General features: G+C 32.7%; 1 protein-coding gene across 9 annotated transcripts in view; it reads left to right on the plus strand.

Moving 5' to 3' along the window:
• The window catches only part of LRP1B (LDL receptor related protein 1B), a 1,853,519-nt gene that overhangs the window by 1,538,282 nt on the left and 297,618 nt on the right, over positions 1 to 17,619 (plus strand). For all 9 annotated transcript variants that reach the window (XM_032387847.1, XM_032388632.1, XM_032390176.1 and 6 more), the window contains one exon: positions 17,318 to 17,510. In XM_032387847.1, coding sequence (XP_032243738.1) covers positions 17,318 to 17,510 — 193 coding nt within the window. The remainder of the gene's footprint in view (positions 1 to 17,317; positions 17,511 to 17,619) is intronic.

Consider the following 17,619-nt stretch of genomic DNA (forward strand, 5'->3'; position numbering starts at 1 on the left):
TGTGTTTATCTACTCAAAGCTCCTATTACCCAAGTGCAATCATGCTTTAAAATTGCTTATGTTTTGTCACTCTGGAAAATAGGTATGGAGGTTCCTCAAAAAAGTTAAAGATAGAACTACCCTGAGTCCCAGCAATTGCACCACTTGGTATTTACCCAAAAGATATAAAAATACTGATTCAAAGGGAGACATACACTCTGATGTTTATAGCTGCATTATCAACAATAGCCAAATTTTGGAAAGAGCCCAAAAGTCCATTGACAGATAAATGGATATATAACACATCTTCTTTAGATAGAATAGATAGATGATAGATACCATATCTGATAGATGATAGATAGATAGATAATAGATAGATAGATAGATAGATAGATAGATAGATAGATAGATAGATAGATTTTGAGATATTACTCAGCCATCAAAAAGAATGGAATCTTGTTATTTGCAACGATGTGGATGGAGCTAGACTGTATTATGTTAAGCAAAATAAGTCCATCAGAGAAAGACAAATACCATATGATTTTACTCATATGTGGATTTTAAGAAACAAATCAGATGAACATAGGGGAAGGGAAACAAAAAAGAGAGAGGGAAGCAAACCATAAGAAACTCTTAACTATATAGAACAAACTGAGGGTTGCTGAAGGGAAGGTGGGTGGTGGATGGGCTAACTGGGTGATGGAGATTAAGGAGGGCGCTTGTTGTGATAAGCACTGGGTGTTGTATGTATGTGATGAATCACTAAATTCTACTTCTGAAACCAATATTACACTATGTGTTAACTAAGTAGAATTTAAATAAAAAATTGAAACTAAAACTAAAAATAAAATTGCTTATTTTTTGAATAAAATTGTTCTTCCATGAATACGGAATGAGTTGACTCTGTATTACTGACAAATTATTGGTACATCATCTAAAACAGCCGTGTCTCTATTGATTATCCTATCCACCCCTCTTTCCTCAAAAGGTTTAAACACTTAGAGTAATGAAGAATCATCAGCGTTATTATTGCCTCAGAAGAAACAGACCATAGGCTTTTGGATGTCCAAGTCAATCCATTCATCTTTCTCACTCTATGTCTTTTGATAAATTGTGGATGAAGTATGTACTTCATCATTTAAAAGACATTTGCCCTGGATTCAGCTATGGCAAGTGGTTCCAATAGCTTTAAACTCTTCTGAATATTTTGTTTTGAACATAATTCAAGGAAAGCAGTTATTCTTAATATTAAAACATGATTGAAAGTACTGTAAAATGTTGGCATAATGAATCAATTTTCTCAGGAAATCTTTTTGATAAAAACATTCCATTTTTTGAGTAACACCCAGTTCTGTAGTTTTAAGTCAGAAAAGTGGCACTGGTAGACAGGAAGGTGGCTGCAACATTAAGAAGACATTAACCCACTTCCCAAGGTTGAGCTATATAATTGTGAACTGTCAGAACAGTGTTGCTTTTTAAAATAATTTTTCCTTCAAAAATATTCAGTGAACAATTTTTTTAAAAATGATTATGACAGATAAAAGGAAAATGTATTTACAAACTTGAGCTTTTTAAGCAATAGCTGAATAAAACAGAAAATATCAAGTTTTATTTAATGGACTCCTTTACTATTAACAGTCTCTAAGACTGCTCCACCTATTCTCTTAAGAATCTTGGAGTCTTTGTTAGTCTAAATCTGTTGTCTTTAGCTCACTAGCTGTGTGTGTGTGTGTGTGTGTGATAATAGAATGCGTAGGGAGTCATGGATTGGATGTAGGAAACTTTGTTTTCGAAACTTGGTTCTGCAACTTACTTGGTGCACTTTGAACCTTATTTCTTGGTATTAAAAATATATACCATCTTATATCATGGTGTAGTTATAATAAGGACAACTAATTTAAGTTTCTTCTCTTACATTTAACTTTTATTTATTTTACATTTTTAATAAAAATTCTCAAAAGGCTACAGAAGTAGAGACAATAGTATAATGTACCTCATGTACCAGTCACCCAACTTCAATAATTCTTAATGTATGGTAAGTTTTGTTTGCTTAAATACCCCCTCACACTTCTAGTCTATGGATGATTTTGAAGCATCTCTTAGACATTTAAACCTTGTACCCATAAGCATTTAATATGTAACTGTAAATGATAGGAAATTATTTTTTATATTTAGTTTTCATAATCAAAATACTTTTATTGTATCTTAAAAAATAGTACTCCCTTAATTCATCAAATTATCCAGTCAAAATGTTTGCAATTATCTTTTTAAAAAATCAATTGAGTCTAAATCATAATTTATATAAGATAAATTCACTGAATTTAAGTATACAATTGGTGACATTTGAAAAATGTGTAAGATTGTATAATGACTACCACAATCAAGATATAGTACATTTCTATCACTCCATAACGTTTCCTCATATGCTGTTATTGGCTGAGGCATTTGATTGCTGCATGTTTAATTAAAAAAATAAAAAAAAACGGTTGAAGAGTTTTCCAAAGTAACTATACCATTTAACTGTCCCACGAACTGCATATGAGAGTTCCAGTTACTCCACATTCTCACCCACTCAGGAGTGTATATTAATATCTCATTGTGGCTTTAATTTCCATTTTCTTATGCTAGTAATGTTGAGCATCTTTTCATGTGGCTACTGGCCACTTATCTATTCTCTTTGTGAAATAGCTGTTAACATCTCTTGTTGATCTTTATTTATTTACTTTTTAAAAATTTTTTTTTGCTTTCTTATGATTGAGTCCTAGGGTTTATTTAATTTGATTCTAAGTACTTTGCCTGATAAATATGATATGCATATTTTCTCTTACTTTGTGGCTTGCCTTTTATCCATTTATTTTTTTAGTAATGTATCTGAAGGAAAAAAATGTTTTAATTTTGATGAATTTAAATTTATCAATTATTTCCTTTATGGTTCATGCTATTTGCATTTATCTAAGAAATTTTTGCCTACCTCAAGATAAAAAAAGATTAAAAAAAAAGATAAAAAAAGATTTTATTCTGTTTCTTTCCAGGAGTTTTAAAATTTTATGGGGAAACAATTCAGGCTTTCACCAATAAGTTATATGTTAGCTTTAGGGTATTCATTAATATCCTTTATCAATTTGAGGAAATTTCCTTCTATTTCTAATTTGCTGATTGTTTCATCAAGAATAGGTTTTGATTTTCATCAAATGCTTTTTCTACATCTATTGACATGTTTTTTTTCTGCTTTATTTCATTAATACATATAGTGAATTACATATTAATTGCTTTTTGAATGCTAAAATAATCATGCATTCCTGAGATGAGCTATACTTGATCATCATGTGTTATTGTTTCCATATCAGCTTAGATCTGAATTATTATTTTTTGTTTAAAATATTTGCGTGGATAGTCATAACAAATACTGATCTGTAATTTTCTTTCCTTTTAATATCTTTGTTAGATTTAGATGTTAGGGTTATTCTAGTCTCATAGAATGAGTTGGAAAGCATTTCCTTCTGCTCTATTTTCTGAAAAAGTTTGTGCAGGTCTTGTTTCTTTTTTGACTATATGAGAGAAGTCACTATTGAAATCATCTGGGCCTGGAGGTCCTCCTTTCTCCCTCCCTCTTCCCCTTCCGTCCTTTTGTCCTTATGTCCTTTCTGTACATCCACATTCACACACATGTATCTATATTCAGTTGTTTCAATTCCATTTGTTGAAAAGACCACCTTTTCCTCATGGAATTATCTCTGTACCTTTGTGAAAAATTAAATAAGTATAATGAATAGGTTCTTCTGGATTTTTTTTTTATCTCTGTGCAAATTTTATAATCAGTTTGAGAATTCCAACAATAATTTTGCTGGAATTTTGTTTGAGATTTCACTGTATGTATAGATAAATTATGGGGAAAATTGATATTTTAATAATAATGAATCTTGTGATTGATAAATATGGTATATGTTGTCTTATGTGTCTTCTTTAATTTTCTCATTAATATTTGTCAGTTTTCAGTATGCAGGTCTTGTGTACATTTTATTAAATGTTTTTTAAATATTTTATACTTATTATTATGTAGTTTTATTTTAGCTCTTTAATTTTGAAATAATATGAGACATAATAAGTAAAAAAATAGTATGAAGAGTATGCCCTTCCCTAATAATATAGTTACAACTATAATACAATTATAATTGATATTAAACTATTAATTGATTGATAGATCTTTCTCAAATTTCAATTGTACCAATAAAGTCTAGTTTTCTGGACCGAGTTCCGGTCCTGGATTACACATTGCAATTAATTATCCTGTTTCCTTATTTGCCTATAATCTAAGACATTGCCCAATCTTTTTCTAACTTTGTCTTGATACTTCTGAAGAGTATTGGCTTGTTGTTTTAGAATATCCCTCAATTTGGCTTTATTTGATATTTCCTCATGATTTAATTCTGGTTAAAAATTTTGGGAACGAAACTACTATAGTGATATTGTGTCCTTCTTAGAGTATCACATCAAAAGGCACATGACAAGGGTATGTTTCATTAGAAGTGATATTAATTTTAATCACTTGGTTAAAGTGACATCTGATTCCACTGTAAATTTACTTTTTGTCCCTATGAAATTAATAAATATTCTTGGGAAAAGAGTCTTTGGATTTTAGCACGTGTCCATGATTCCTGACTGAAACAATTACTGTAGTAGGTGTCAAGTGATAGTTTTCAATTTCAGTCAGTTCCTTCTACATTTATTAATTGAAAATTTCCTGTAAGGAAGAACTTCCTCTTGCCATCCTTCCATTTATTTATTTATCTTTTATTTTTTCAATTATTTATGTCAGTATGGAATCATAGAAATTTATTTTATTCTATGCATTATAATCTATTACCATTATTTTTTGTTACTCAAATTGTCCCATATATGGTCATTGAGAAGCTTTGCAGGTGGAATCCTGCCTTCTCTTGACATGCCCCATCATTTTTTGAACAAGTCGTTATTTTCTGCCCTCTCAATATATTCCACACATACTTTTCCTGCCCCAGAGTATGTAATATTTTGTGTTGTTATTACAATTTTCATTTAATTTAATTTTAATTTGCAACTTTTTTTGCTAGTATACACAAATAAAATTGTTTTTTTTTTTCTATTCTCTGAACTTCGCTCATTTATTAGTTCTGGTAAATTTTTTGTGGCTTCCTTAGGATATTCTACATATATGAGCCTTTCATCTGCATCTCAGTCTGAATTGGGATCCAGATAAATTCCATATATTGTCAATCACTGATATGTCTCTTAAATCTCTTTAATATAGGATCCACTCTAACTTTGTTATTTGTAATTTGTTATTTGCAATTTTCTGTTGTAAAAACCAGGTAATATGGCGTGTAGAGTTTTAAAGTCTAGATTTGCATATTGCATACTATGGCATTGTTTAACATCTTCAATTGTCCTTGTATTACCTGGACATTGTGTGTGTATATATGTATATGTATGTGTATATATGTATTGCATGCGTATGTATGTGTATGTATATATATGTATACATGGCTACTACATGTGTTTTTGTGTATTTTTATAAAAAATAAAATGTATTATTTTGATGTTGTAGCCTATATATTTATTTTTCAAGAGCAGATATTGTATTTTGCTCTTTTTTTTGTTGTTGTTACCTCTATGCTGTCATAGTTAAGGGCATTGTTCCTGGAGCCTAGAATCAAATCATGTCTCCACCACTTCTACTTCTTCCTCCCTCTTTTTCTTTTTTAAACAGATTGACCATAATACCATTTCATATCATACAGCTCACCCATTTAAATTAAACATACAATAAAATGCTTTTAGTGTATTCACAGAGTTGTGCAACTATTATCACAATCAATTTTAGAACATTTCATCACACTACAGAGAACCTTGCACCCTCAGCCATCAATCCTTGATCTTCCCTCCTGCCATCCTTTGTCAACCATAAATCCATATACTGTCTCTGTGGATTTGTCTATTCTGATATTTCATATAAATAGAATCATACAATATATATGGTCCTTTGTGACTAGCTTTTTTCACTTAGCACAATGTTTCTGGAGTTCATTAATTTTATAACATATATAGTAGAGTTGGAAGAAAGAATTGAGTGTGACATAATAGAGGGAGGCAGGTTGTAGTAGGGAAATCAAGGTAAGTTTCCCTCATTGAAAAAGTGTTTTTTTTTTTTTTTAAAGATTTTATTTATTTATTTGACAGAGAGAGACACAGCGAGAGAGGGAACACAAGCAGGCGGAGTGGGAGAGGGAGAAGCAGGCTTCCAGCGGAGCAGGGAGCCAGATGCGGGGTTGATCCCAGGACCCCGGGATCATGACCTGAGCTGAAGGCAGATGCTTAACGACTGAGCCACCCAGGCGCCCCTGAAAAAGTGCTTTTGAGTTAATTCTTGAAGGGGGTGAGCTAGCTGGCCAAGTGGGTATTTTGGGGAAGGGTCTCTCAGGCATAGAGAACAACCGGTGCGAAGAACCTATATGTATTTCATATAGTTGAGACACAATCAGGAGAGCACTGTGGCCAGAATAGAGAATGAATATGGAGAATAGTAGGTGATAATTCCAGACAGGTAGCAGGGGTCAGGTGATATAAGACATCATAAACCATTCCAAGGACTTTGAAGAATCTTAAAAAAGATTAGATGTATAGATGCACTCACATCTGGATGTAAAAAGGTTGTAACTTTTTACTTACTTTTTTTGCATTACTGTTAATTTTTTGTTTTGAGTTTCTGCTTCATCTAATAGACTTCTATTGAATAAGATGAATTTTAAATTGAGACACATTTCTAGAGTACGTTTCTTAATTTTAATGATCATAGGCAATCACGCTAACAACTGTGTAAGACTTTTTGCAGTTCTGAAAATAAGCAGCATTTTACAAGAATGTATTATCGTTCAAGAAACTGATGACAGCGTTCACTTCTGAGGAAAAGGGTGTGAGGTTGGGAATTGGAGATGGAAAGGAGTGTGTGCATGATTATTGCAATTGTTAAAAATAAGTTCAATGCATTTTGTATGTAAATTATGCTTCAGCAAAGTTGATTGAAAAAACTGTATGTATAGTAAGGAAGATGTGTATATGAAAGTATATATAGTCAATGCAGCCTGATCCTACAGTAGTTTTCATTGAGTTTATTTTTTTCAACAGTTATGTCTTTTTTTATTTTTATTTTTTTAACAGTTATGTCTTTTAATTTGATTAATAAAGAAGTATTTTAAGATATTACCACATATTTATGAAAATTCAAATAGAGTTTTATTAACTCACCTTGCTGCCATTACATATAATTTTATAAATATTTTCACATTTATTGAAGTGACCTTGGAATAACCTGTGACCACAGGTATAAGATTTAATAAATATAGTGTATCAGTAAAATAATAATATCATATATTATAATTTTACATATTATAAATAGTGATAATATAATATAAATAAATAAAAATACTCAAGTACACATTTTGGATGTAACCTTCAATGACAAATCTTTCATCACTTTCTTTTTTTTTTTTTAAAGATTTGATTTATTTATTTGAGAGAGAATGAGAGAGAGAGAGCACATGAGAGGGGGGAGGGTGAGAGGGAGAAGCAGACTCCCTGCCGAGCAGGGAGCCCGATGCGGGACTTGATCCAGGAACTCCAGGATCATGACCTGAGCCGAAGGCAGTCGCTTAACCAACTGAACCACCCAGGCGCCCCTTTCATCACTTTCTTAAAGTGACATTCAACAAATCAAATGAGTGGGTTTTTTTAAATTTTTACTTTTTAAATTTAAAATCAATTAGCCAAAGTATAGTACATCATTGGTTTTTGATATAATGTTCAGTGATTCATCAGTTCAGTTAACACCCAGTGCTCATCACATCACATGCCCTCCTTACTTCCCATCACCCAGTTACCCCATCGCCCCACCCACCTCCCTTTCCCCAACTCAAATGAGGGTTATTTTTTTGTTTTATTTTGTTTTGCTTTGGCTAGCAAATGTTTAGAATGTTTAGAACAGCAAATGTTTAGAATGTTTAGAACAGTATGTTCCAAAGAGATATAACCCCTCTCTTCACACATACAACAAACAAAAATCTTTGATTTCCAAAACTGGAAATCAGTTAGAGTTCTAACACTCAAGGTGATAGGAGTTTCAGGACAGTCAGCTTCAATGTAATATGACTTGCTTAATTAAAATCACTACTTTTTAATTTTCCCTCAAAGTTAATAAATTGGCTTAATAACCGTTGTGACTCAGAAATTTCCAGCTGACGCGCAACCAAAAGAGAAATGGAACTCAAGGATCTTACCAAAGTGGACATTAATTTTACCTGTAAGCATAGGTTTGATGATGTGATGGTCTCAGAAGTTGAAAAAGTATTGTTTACAAATGGAAATCTCTTGTAAAAGTTTATTTTTTAAGTTGATTCTTTATCATTTGTAACACTTTTGAAAATAAGAATAAGACTCAGTATTTTAAAAAACTACCTTTACAAGCTTATCTCATTGCTACCACATCATGCAAAAATAATTATAGCAAACATTTATGAAAAGCTTATTATGTAAACATGCTGAGTGTTGTATGAATATTATTTAACAGTTTCTAAAATTTTATGATACGTATGAATTCTGTTTTTTTTGTTAAAGAAGAAGAAAGAGAGGCCAGGAGAAGTGAAATAACAAGTCCCAGGTTGCACAATAAGAAAAAGTTCAAAAACAGTCCCAAATATTCTGACTTCAGAGCCCAGGCTGATAATCCTAGGCTATACTTTCTTTACAAATGTAGTGTTAAAATGAATTTCTTTCTACCCTTCTCCTGTATAGTTTTATTCATACATACACACACGAGAAAACCATCTTCATGCATACAAATAATCGTCCTTTTGTGCAGAATACTTTTTTTTAACCTCTTACAATGTAGCATCTAAAATAGTATTCGATTTTTGTCAGATATTCAGTAAATCCCAATTTGAAAAATTAAGACTGGCATTTCAGTATAGGTTTGACATACGAGGTTTTGATTTAATATATACTTCTTTGACTAGCTCTTCATTTTTCCTAGTAAAATATTAAAATGCCAGGAGGGTTGTATTTAGACAATGATCTAGAGAGTAACAGCACTGAAATATTTATCAAAGGCATGAATGTGATCCTGGGAAGATTATGCCTACAGTGTTTCAGTAAAACACAAATTTGCTAATGCCATTTTACAGAGAAAAGATTATATCTTTGGGTACACAACCAAGTAAAGTACAAAGCTGAGTTCAAAGTTCAGATAAATATACCTTTAAAAAAGTAAGAAGCAAAACAAGGGAACTCAAACAAGACGAAATGTTTTTTAATCACTCTTTTGTTAACTGATTTGATAATCATCGAACATTAGATATGTTCTATTCTAAGCACTTGAGTTACAAAAATGAAAGATAAAATTGCTGGTTTCAAATATTTCAGTCTTGCCAGGGAGATGGATAAAATATAAGCTCTTATGATTTTCTCTATTGAGTGTTATAGTAAATGTGTGTAGACACTGTCTGGATATGCAGAGGAAGGAGCCGTTTTGCTTTGGGCAGCAGGGAAAGGATTCTCAAGTCACTCCTGAATGGGTCTCACAGTGGACATTTTTGGAAGCAATTCAAAGCAGAAAGAACTTACTGAAAAATAGATTCAGTTTTGTTTTTTTTTAAAGTTTGCTCTTTATTAATACTATCCGCTTTTGGTTCTCAAACTAATGTACCTAAATTAGAAATTTGGACAAACTATAACTTTAATACCACAATCACATATGAAAGCACAATAATCAAAACATTAGAAACTTGCTTAAATTCCAGTTAGGAGTGGCTATAACACTTGGGGGATATAACAGTTTATTCTTCTTTTTAGTCCTCTGTGTGACCTTAGAGAATACCTTATCCTATCTCTTTCCTTGAAATAAGAGCAAAGCTAAGTCATTGCTTTTTACTATCCCATTTTATAGATTAGGGGACTGAGTTCCAAGAAGGCAAATAGCTTATTTGGGGACAAAATAATGAATCTAAAATAGGGTTCCCTTCTACTACTTCTCTCAAGCATATCCTCTGGATCTTTTCCCCACCTTCTTCCACCTGTTCTCTGGCCCCAGCAGGCTTTCTTGTGGTCACCTGACTTATTGTCCTCTGGCCTCTGGTTGAGTATGGTCAATAGAGAGATCAGAAAGAAGGAGTATAAAATCAAAGTAATTCCTTCTCTAATCTACCTCTATGACAGGTTTGCCTCTTTAACCAAGGCCGGTAACACAATAGGCAGTCTTTTAGATGATTGCTGTGAATGTTGTTCTTTTTCAAATTTGTTTGGACACTAATGACGTTTGATACTTCATAGTCTTCAAACTCACTCACGCAAGTTAAATATAGCCAGCTATCCTTAAATTAGATATTTCTCAGTTTTGAGTTGCTGATTAACCACATCACCATTCTCTCCAAAGTTAGAACAACGTCAGTTGTTTCTTTGTAACCTGTAACATTTGTCACACCTAACTGTGGCAGGGGCCAAGTTGTCATTTCTCATAATGATCATTTATGATCCTGGCAGTGAGGCAATCAACTGGGGTTTTCGGGAAGCTTCCTGTTTGCTTGGCTTTTAAAATGTTTGGTTTAACATTTAGCATCTGGGTGTTGGAATTATGTTGTCTGGTTTATAAAACTGAATATTTTTAGTATTTTCTCATTGGTTCTAGTGCTTTCAATAAGGCACCAGGGAAGTTTCAAGATGGGTAATCATGTGATTAGTGATTAAATTCCTGACACATAATTTCAAGTTATTTGTGGCATTACCAATTTAATTGTCTATCTAGAGGACACATGTGAGATTAAGTGGCTGTGTCAAGAAATGCATTTTCTGAATGAACACGAATTCTTATTTTGAAACATGAGCCTATTTATAGGTTCAAGGTGAAAATGCCTCAAAATTATGCCATAATGGTACATTACCATATAACATGGTAAAGTGCAATTTATGATGACAAAGCTTCTGCACTGTAAATAAAGATGCTGATTAAGCTTACAAGGTGCAGTATTTGTGAACTTATGATAAAAATGTTTTAACATGGAGATGAAAAGGTATAATTTAGTGGATTTCACGTCTCTGTTCCACATGGAACTCTAACCAGTGAAATGAGATGTCTGAAGTCAGCTCAATTCTTAGTAGAACCTACTGTACCCTATTAAAGTCACATGTATAATTATAGACTGAGTTTAATGTTGCTTTTTTTCCTCTTTCTCTGTGTCAGCAGAAGTAGAGAAGTAAACTACTAAACTCAATCAGTGTTAAAATTCATAAAAGTTGCTGTATTCCAAATAGACTTTTGGTAACAACATAGAAAAACTTTCATTGTCATAAGCCTAGCTATTTGTTATCCATTAAAAAATTTTATTTATATCTATTAAAATTTTGTTTTCATTCTTAGTGATTCATCAAAGTGTGTATTTTGTTCATGCAAAATATGATACTGGATGGAAAAGAGAATCAAAGGTATTACTATAGTTCCTAACTTGAAGGAGCATAGATAAAATAATAAAGACAGTACATACATATATGCTAATATCAAAGACTTTCTCTACTTCTTTAACTAAGGCAAATTTTTTTTAAAGATTTTATTTATTGAGAGAGAGAGCAAGTGAGAGACAGCACAAGCTGGGGGAGGGGCGGATGGAGAGGGAGAAGCAGACTCCCCGCTGAGAAGGGAGCTGGGTGTGGGACTCAATCCCAGGACACTGGAATCATGACCAAAGCTGAAGGCAGATGCTTAACTACTGAGCCACCCAGAAGCCCCTAGGGCAAATTTTATTTTTCATTTATTTATTTATTTTTTAAAGATTTTATTTATTTGTCTCACAGAGAGAGAGAGAGAGAGAGAGAGTGCACAAGCAGGGGAGGGACAAAGGGAGAGGGAGAAGCAGGCTCTCTGCTGAACAGGGAGCCCCATTCAGAGTTCTATCCCAGGACCCTGGGATCATGACCTGAGTCGAAGGAAGACATTTAACCGACTGAGCCACCCAGGCTCCCTGCAAATTTTATATATAAAATTGAAATCAGATCTCAGTTGCTTTGGGTCTGAAATAGCCTCAAATCCCTTAGTAAATCTGTGATCTTGGGTTGATTATATAACCTTGTTAAGCTTCAATCTTCAGTGAATGTGAGATGAAATCGTCTCTACCTATCTGTTCATGTGAAGATTAAAATTAGGTTTTATACATGTAATGCATACACATCTCGTACATTGTAAGCATTCATGAAGTGTTAGCTTTTACTGTTTACAGAAAAATAATGGTAAAAGGACTAATGAATGAATGAATGAGTGAAAAGCCTCATGAGTTTTGATAAAAAGTGAATTAGGAAGTCCTTCGTTTACAAATACTGCTCTGCTATTTGTATTCTTCTTCACCCTTCTTAAAATATCAAGTGTTATCCTTTTTCTGGACAAATGCAGCTGATCTTAATTGGTCTCTCTGCAGCTCTTTTGTTTTTATCTAATCTAGTCTCTACACCAGAGGCAGAATAATCTTTAAAACTACAAACCGATAATGATATTAATGTGCTTAAAAAACATGAGTGATTTACTATAACTCTCAGAACAAAACTCAGATCCATGGCCTTGGTCTATAAGAAGGAAAGCCCTATACATGTGCCCTTTTGGCCTTTCTCACCAGGCTTTTCAGGAGATCCTCTTAGATGTCTGAGCTACCTTCATGCTCCCTTACTCTTTGTTCATTTTCCCCACATTTTATGTTCCCCCTTCTTCTTGGCTTTTATACCACGTCTTCTCTCTGCTCCATGCCCTTCCTTCTGTCTTTCTCTTTTCCTCTCCTATTGACTATTCATCATCCCCATTCTCAGGAAAATCTTCCCAGATAGCACATTGGAACAGCTATCATTTTTACACTCTGATAGCAAACCATCTTTCCTTCATCGTTATAATTTAAAAAAATATATTTATTGAAACTTAAAGTAGATATAAATCTTAAAACTTGGCTCTTCTAAGAGGAAGGACTGAAACTGTTGGCTTAATCAGCCCATGCTGCTATAACAAAATACCATAGACTGGGTGGCTTAAGCAACAAGACATTTATTTCTTACAGTTCCAGAGGCTGAGAAATCAAGATCAGGTTGCCAGTATGATCAGGTTCAGGTGACAACCCTCTTCCTGGCTTGCAGTGCCTGCCTTCTTGCAGGGGGCTGGGGCAGGGAAGGGGGAGGGGAGAGAGAGAGAAAGAGAAAATATATATTCTTAATTCAAAACGATGAATAAGTATATCCGTGGTAAGGTTATTTTCTTTCTGTATTTTTCATGTCACATTCTCTCTTCTCGATATCTGAGATCTTCATTCAACTAACAAGTATATGCTCATATTTAACTATTGCTCTATTCATCCACTGATTTCCTAAAGAGTTGAGAACTATATGGGTAGGCCACCTGTGGTTTAGGGTTAGAAGCAAAAGCGAAATAAAATGACTAGATGATAAATCCATTAATTTTCCTTTTAATCCCTCTCTTCCCATCCTGCCCTGCCCACTCTGTCCATGGGAAACATTGTTTGTTTGTTTGTTTTGTCACCATAGATTAGTTTGCATTTTTAAATTTATATGAGTGGTATCACATACTCTGTATTTCTTATTGCCTGGCTTCTTTCACTTGGCATAATTATTCTGAAATCCATCCATATTGTTACATGCATCAATAGTTCATCTTTTTTTTTTCCCCCTCAATAGTATTATATTGTATGTGTTAAGGAAAAAGTATATCCATGACACTTGTTAAAACATCAATGTAGGCTTTTTTCAGGACTATCACAAGATATATAAAGGAGTATTGCAATGGAATTTTGTAGTAGGGGGAAAAGATGCACTCAACACTGAACACAAGGAAAAGTAGAAATTTATAGCCAAGGAGCAGAGTGGGTTGCTAATGGATGGACAATTTCTAAGAGGAAACATCAGAAGGACGGGAGGATTCTGGGTACACTGACCTAACAAGATTCTTGGTGATGGCAGGCCAAAGTGATCAGACTTCACCAGGAGAGTACAGGGGATGAAGAATTCAGTCAGATATTGATGGTGATTAGATAACAAGAGTGGGGGATTCTGGCTAAACTGACTTAGCAAAAATTTTGCTAAAGTCGAGCTCCTGAGGACATACCCAAGCATAGGATAATATGGATATATGCAGTTTGTTTATGCATAAATCTGTACATGGACATTAAGTGGCTTCCAGTTTGTGCTTATTAAAAGTAGAGCTGCTGTGAACATTTGTGTACAAGTCTTTATATAGATATATGCTTTAATTTCCTTGGGTAAATAAATGCCAGGGAATAGAAGGGTAGATCATATGCTAGTTGAATGTTTAACTTTTTAAGAAAATGCCAAATTGTTTTCCAAGTTGGTTGTACCATTTTCTATTTCCACAAGTTCCTCCACATGTTCAGCCATTTTAGTTTCATTCTAAGAATAGTGCAGTAATTTTAACTTCATTTCCCTGATGTCTAATGATGTCAATAATCTTTTTATATGTTTATTTGCCATGCATATATCTTCTTCAATAAAGTGTTTTTTCAAGACTGTTTCCCATTTTTTATTGGGTTATATATTCATTATATTTTTGAGTTTTGGAAGTGTTTTTTGTTTTTTTTTACTCAATATGGGTCCTTTGCTAGACCTAAGATTTGCAAATATTTTTTTAGAGTTTATGACTTATCTTTTCATTGTCTTACCACTCTCCTTTGAAGTGTAGAAGTTTTATAATTTGACTGAGTTCATTTTATTAATGTTTCTCATGAATCATGCTTTTGATGTCATACCTCAGAAATCTTTGCTTACCCCAAGATTATAAAAATTTTCTTCCATATTTTTCTTTAGAAGTTTTATAGTTTATATTTTGCACTTAGGTCTATGATATACTTTCAGTTGATTTTTTTATATAGATGGAAGTTTAGTTTTTGTGTATGTGTATTTATTTATTCAAGTACCATTTGTTGAAAAAACTCTCCTTTTTTAAAAATTTTGTCAAAAATTAGTTATCCATATATGTTTGGGTCTGTTTGTGAACTCTCTCATCTGTTTCATTGATGTATTTCTCTATCTTTTTCCAATACTATGCTGTCTTGGTAACTGTTAATTTATTAAGTCAACTTATTTTTTACCATTTTTTTTGTATTCAAGATATTTTGTATTTCCAAACAAAATTTGGAATTAGCTTGTCAATTTCTAGAAAATGTCTGCTGGGTTTTTATTGGGATTAGGTATAATTTACCAGTTTGAGGAGAGATGATATCTTAATAGTTTTGAATCTTACAAACCATGAATAGGGCATTTCTCTTTATTTATTTGGGGTTTTATTAGTTTCTCTTAACAATGTTTTGTAGTTTTTAGGTTTTTATAGCTATTTTTATATAAGTCACTAAGTATTTCATATTTGTTTATACCACTGTAAATTTTTTTAAATTTTCAATTATTTATTGTTAATATATGGAATTTTTTGTAGCACTCTTGTATCATACAGCTTTACTAGGTATATTAGTTAGTCGAAGCAGCTTTTTATTTTTTTGTAGAGTCTAAGGAATTTTTTACGTGGAGGATTATCTCACCTGCAAATGAATGCAGTTTGAGTTCATCCTCTTTTTTTCCCCAATCTGTAACAACAACAAAAAAAATTGTTTTCTTGCCTTATTATAATGACTAGAAACTCTAGAACAACTTTGAGTAGAAGTGAGAGTGATCATTCCTCTTGTTCTTAGTTTAATTTCTATTCTGGGTTTTTATCAGGAATGGATGTTAGATCCTATAAATAATTTCTCTGCATTTATTAAGATCTTCCTATGTGTTGTCTTTTTTTGTCTGTTAGTATGGTAAATTATACTAATAGATTTTTTTAAACGTTAAATCAATCTTTATTTCTGGAATAAACCCCACTTCATCATTATGTATTGTCCATTTTATGGTTCTCAACCATTTTTTTTAAATGTCATTGATTTTTCTCTATTGCTTTTTTCTCTTTTTACTATTTCTTTGATTTCTCTATCTTTATTTTTCCCCCCTTTTTATACTTTAGTTTTAGCATTTTTGTTGAGGGCATTAATTTGAGACATTTCTTCTTCTTTTGTGTCTTTTCTTGCCTTGTAGCTTAGTGGTAAATTTTTCATATTTCCATTAAAATACCTGAGCTCTGTCCTGGGAAACGGTTAAGCTATTTGGGAACAGTTTGGTCCTTTGAGGTCTTCCTTTAGGTTTTGTTAGGAGTAGAGCAGAGTTAGTCTAGGGTTAATTAATTCACATTGCTGAGGCAAGACCCTTCCAGCTACTCTATCCAGACTCCCATGAATTGGAAAGTTTTCTAGTCTTGTTGGTGTTAACAAGCACAATTCATGGACCTGTGTGAATTTTGGGAACTCTTCTAATTCTTGTTGCTTCAGATGCTTGTGCATGTGCATAGTACTTCGCTGAGTCCCGTAGGACAGCCCTATGCAGATATCTAGAGTTCTCTTTCAATTACGTTCTCTTCCCTGTGAGATCTAACCCCATTGTCCTCCTTTAATTCTCAGCCCTATCCCACTCAGGGTGTTGTCTAGGTTCTGTTGGGTTCTTCTCTGCTATGCTGCTACCTGAATCTCTCTCAGGGCTTTAGCCATGGCCATCATGAGACACACTCAGTTTATTTCCTAAATTAATTAGGAATCTTTGTCCTTTGTTACCTGATGTCCAATATACTGAAAAGCCTTGTTTTATATATTTTGTTCAGTTTTTTAGTTGTTTTATTGAGAAGGTAATCTAGTCCTTTATTTTGGACTAAGTGGAAGTTTGGTATTTACTTTTAAACTTTTATTTCCAATACATATATATCTGGTTTAATCATTCATGGTGAAAATTTCCTGAAGGAAAAACCTGGGTCTTATAGTTCTTTATGTTCCTTTTATATTTTGAGAGTCTGATGAGTGTTCACTGGATGTTTGATGATTCTTAATAAAGATAAATGTTTATTAGTAATCATAATCTCATGTTTTTGACCTGGTGATTTTGTTTTATAATACTGAAAAAGTGCAGTTACTTATATGAAATGAATGATTAGTAAATAGAAATATACTTAAAATATTAAATAAACATATTGTAAACACTAAGAATGATTAAAACATTTAAAATAAGCTATAAAGAATTTTATGATAATGCATTTAGTAAAATGCATTTTTATCTGATGATTTTTATTGATTAAATCCAACTAATCTTATTTTTTTTAAATTTTTTGAAGCAAAACTAGATGTGGATATAGGAATATCTATATATTCATTTAATATATATATATTTACATTTATTTCAGGTGATTGTCAAATCTGGGCCAGGAACTTTCCTCAGTTTAGCTGTTTATGACAATTATATCTTCTGGTCAGACTGGGGAAGAAGAGCTATTCTGCGTTCCAACAAGTACACAGGAGGAGATACAAAAATTCTTCGTTCTGATATTCCACATCAACCAATGGGAATCATAGCTGTTGCCAATGACACCAATAGCTGTAAGTTACACTAGAAACTAAATGTATTTCTTAATTATATAATCTCTCAAAAAGTTAGGTTTTCTAGTAATACTTAGTTGGATTTTGTTTTCTTAAAGTTCCTGGGGAT

The sequence above is a fragment of the Phoca vitulina genome, unplaced genomic scaffold, assembly GCF_004348235.1.
Source record: "Phoca vitulina isolate PV1807 unplaced genomic scaffold, GSC_HSeal_1.0 scaffold1, whole genome shotgun sequence".
In the NCBI taxonomy this organism is placed as follows: domain Eukaryota; kingdom Metazoa; phylum Chordata; class Mammalia; order Carnivora; family Phocidae; genus Phoca; species Phoca vitulina.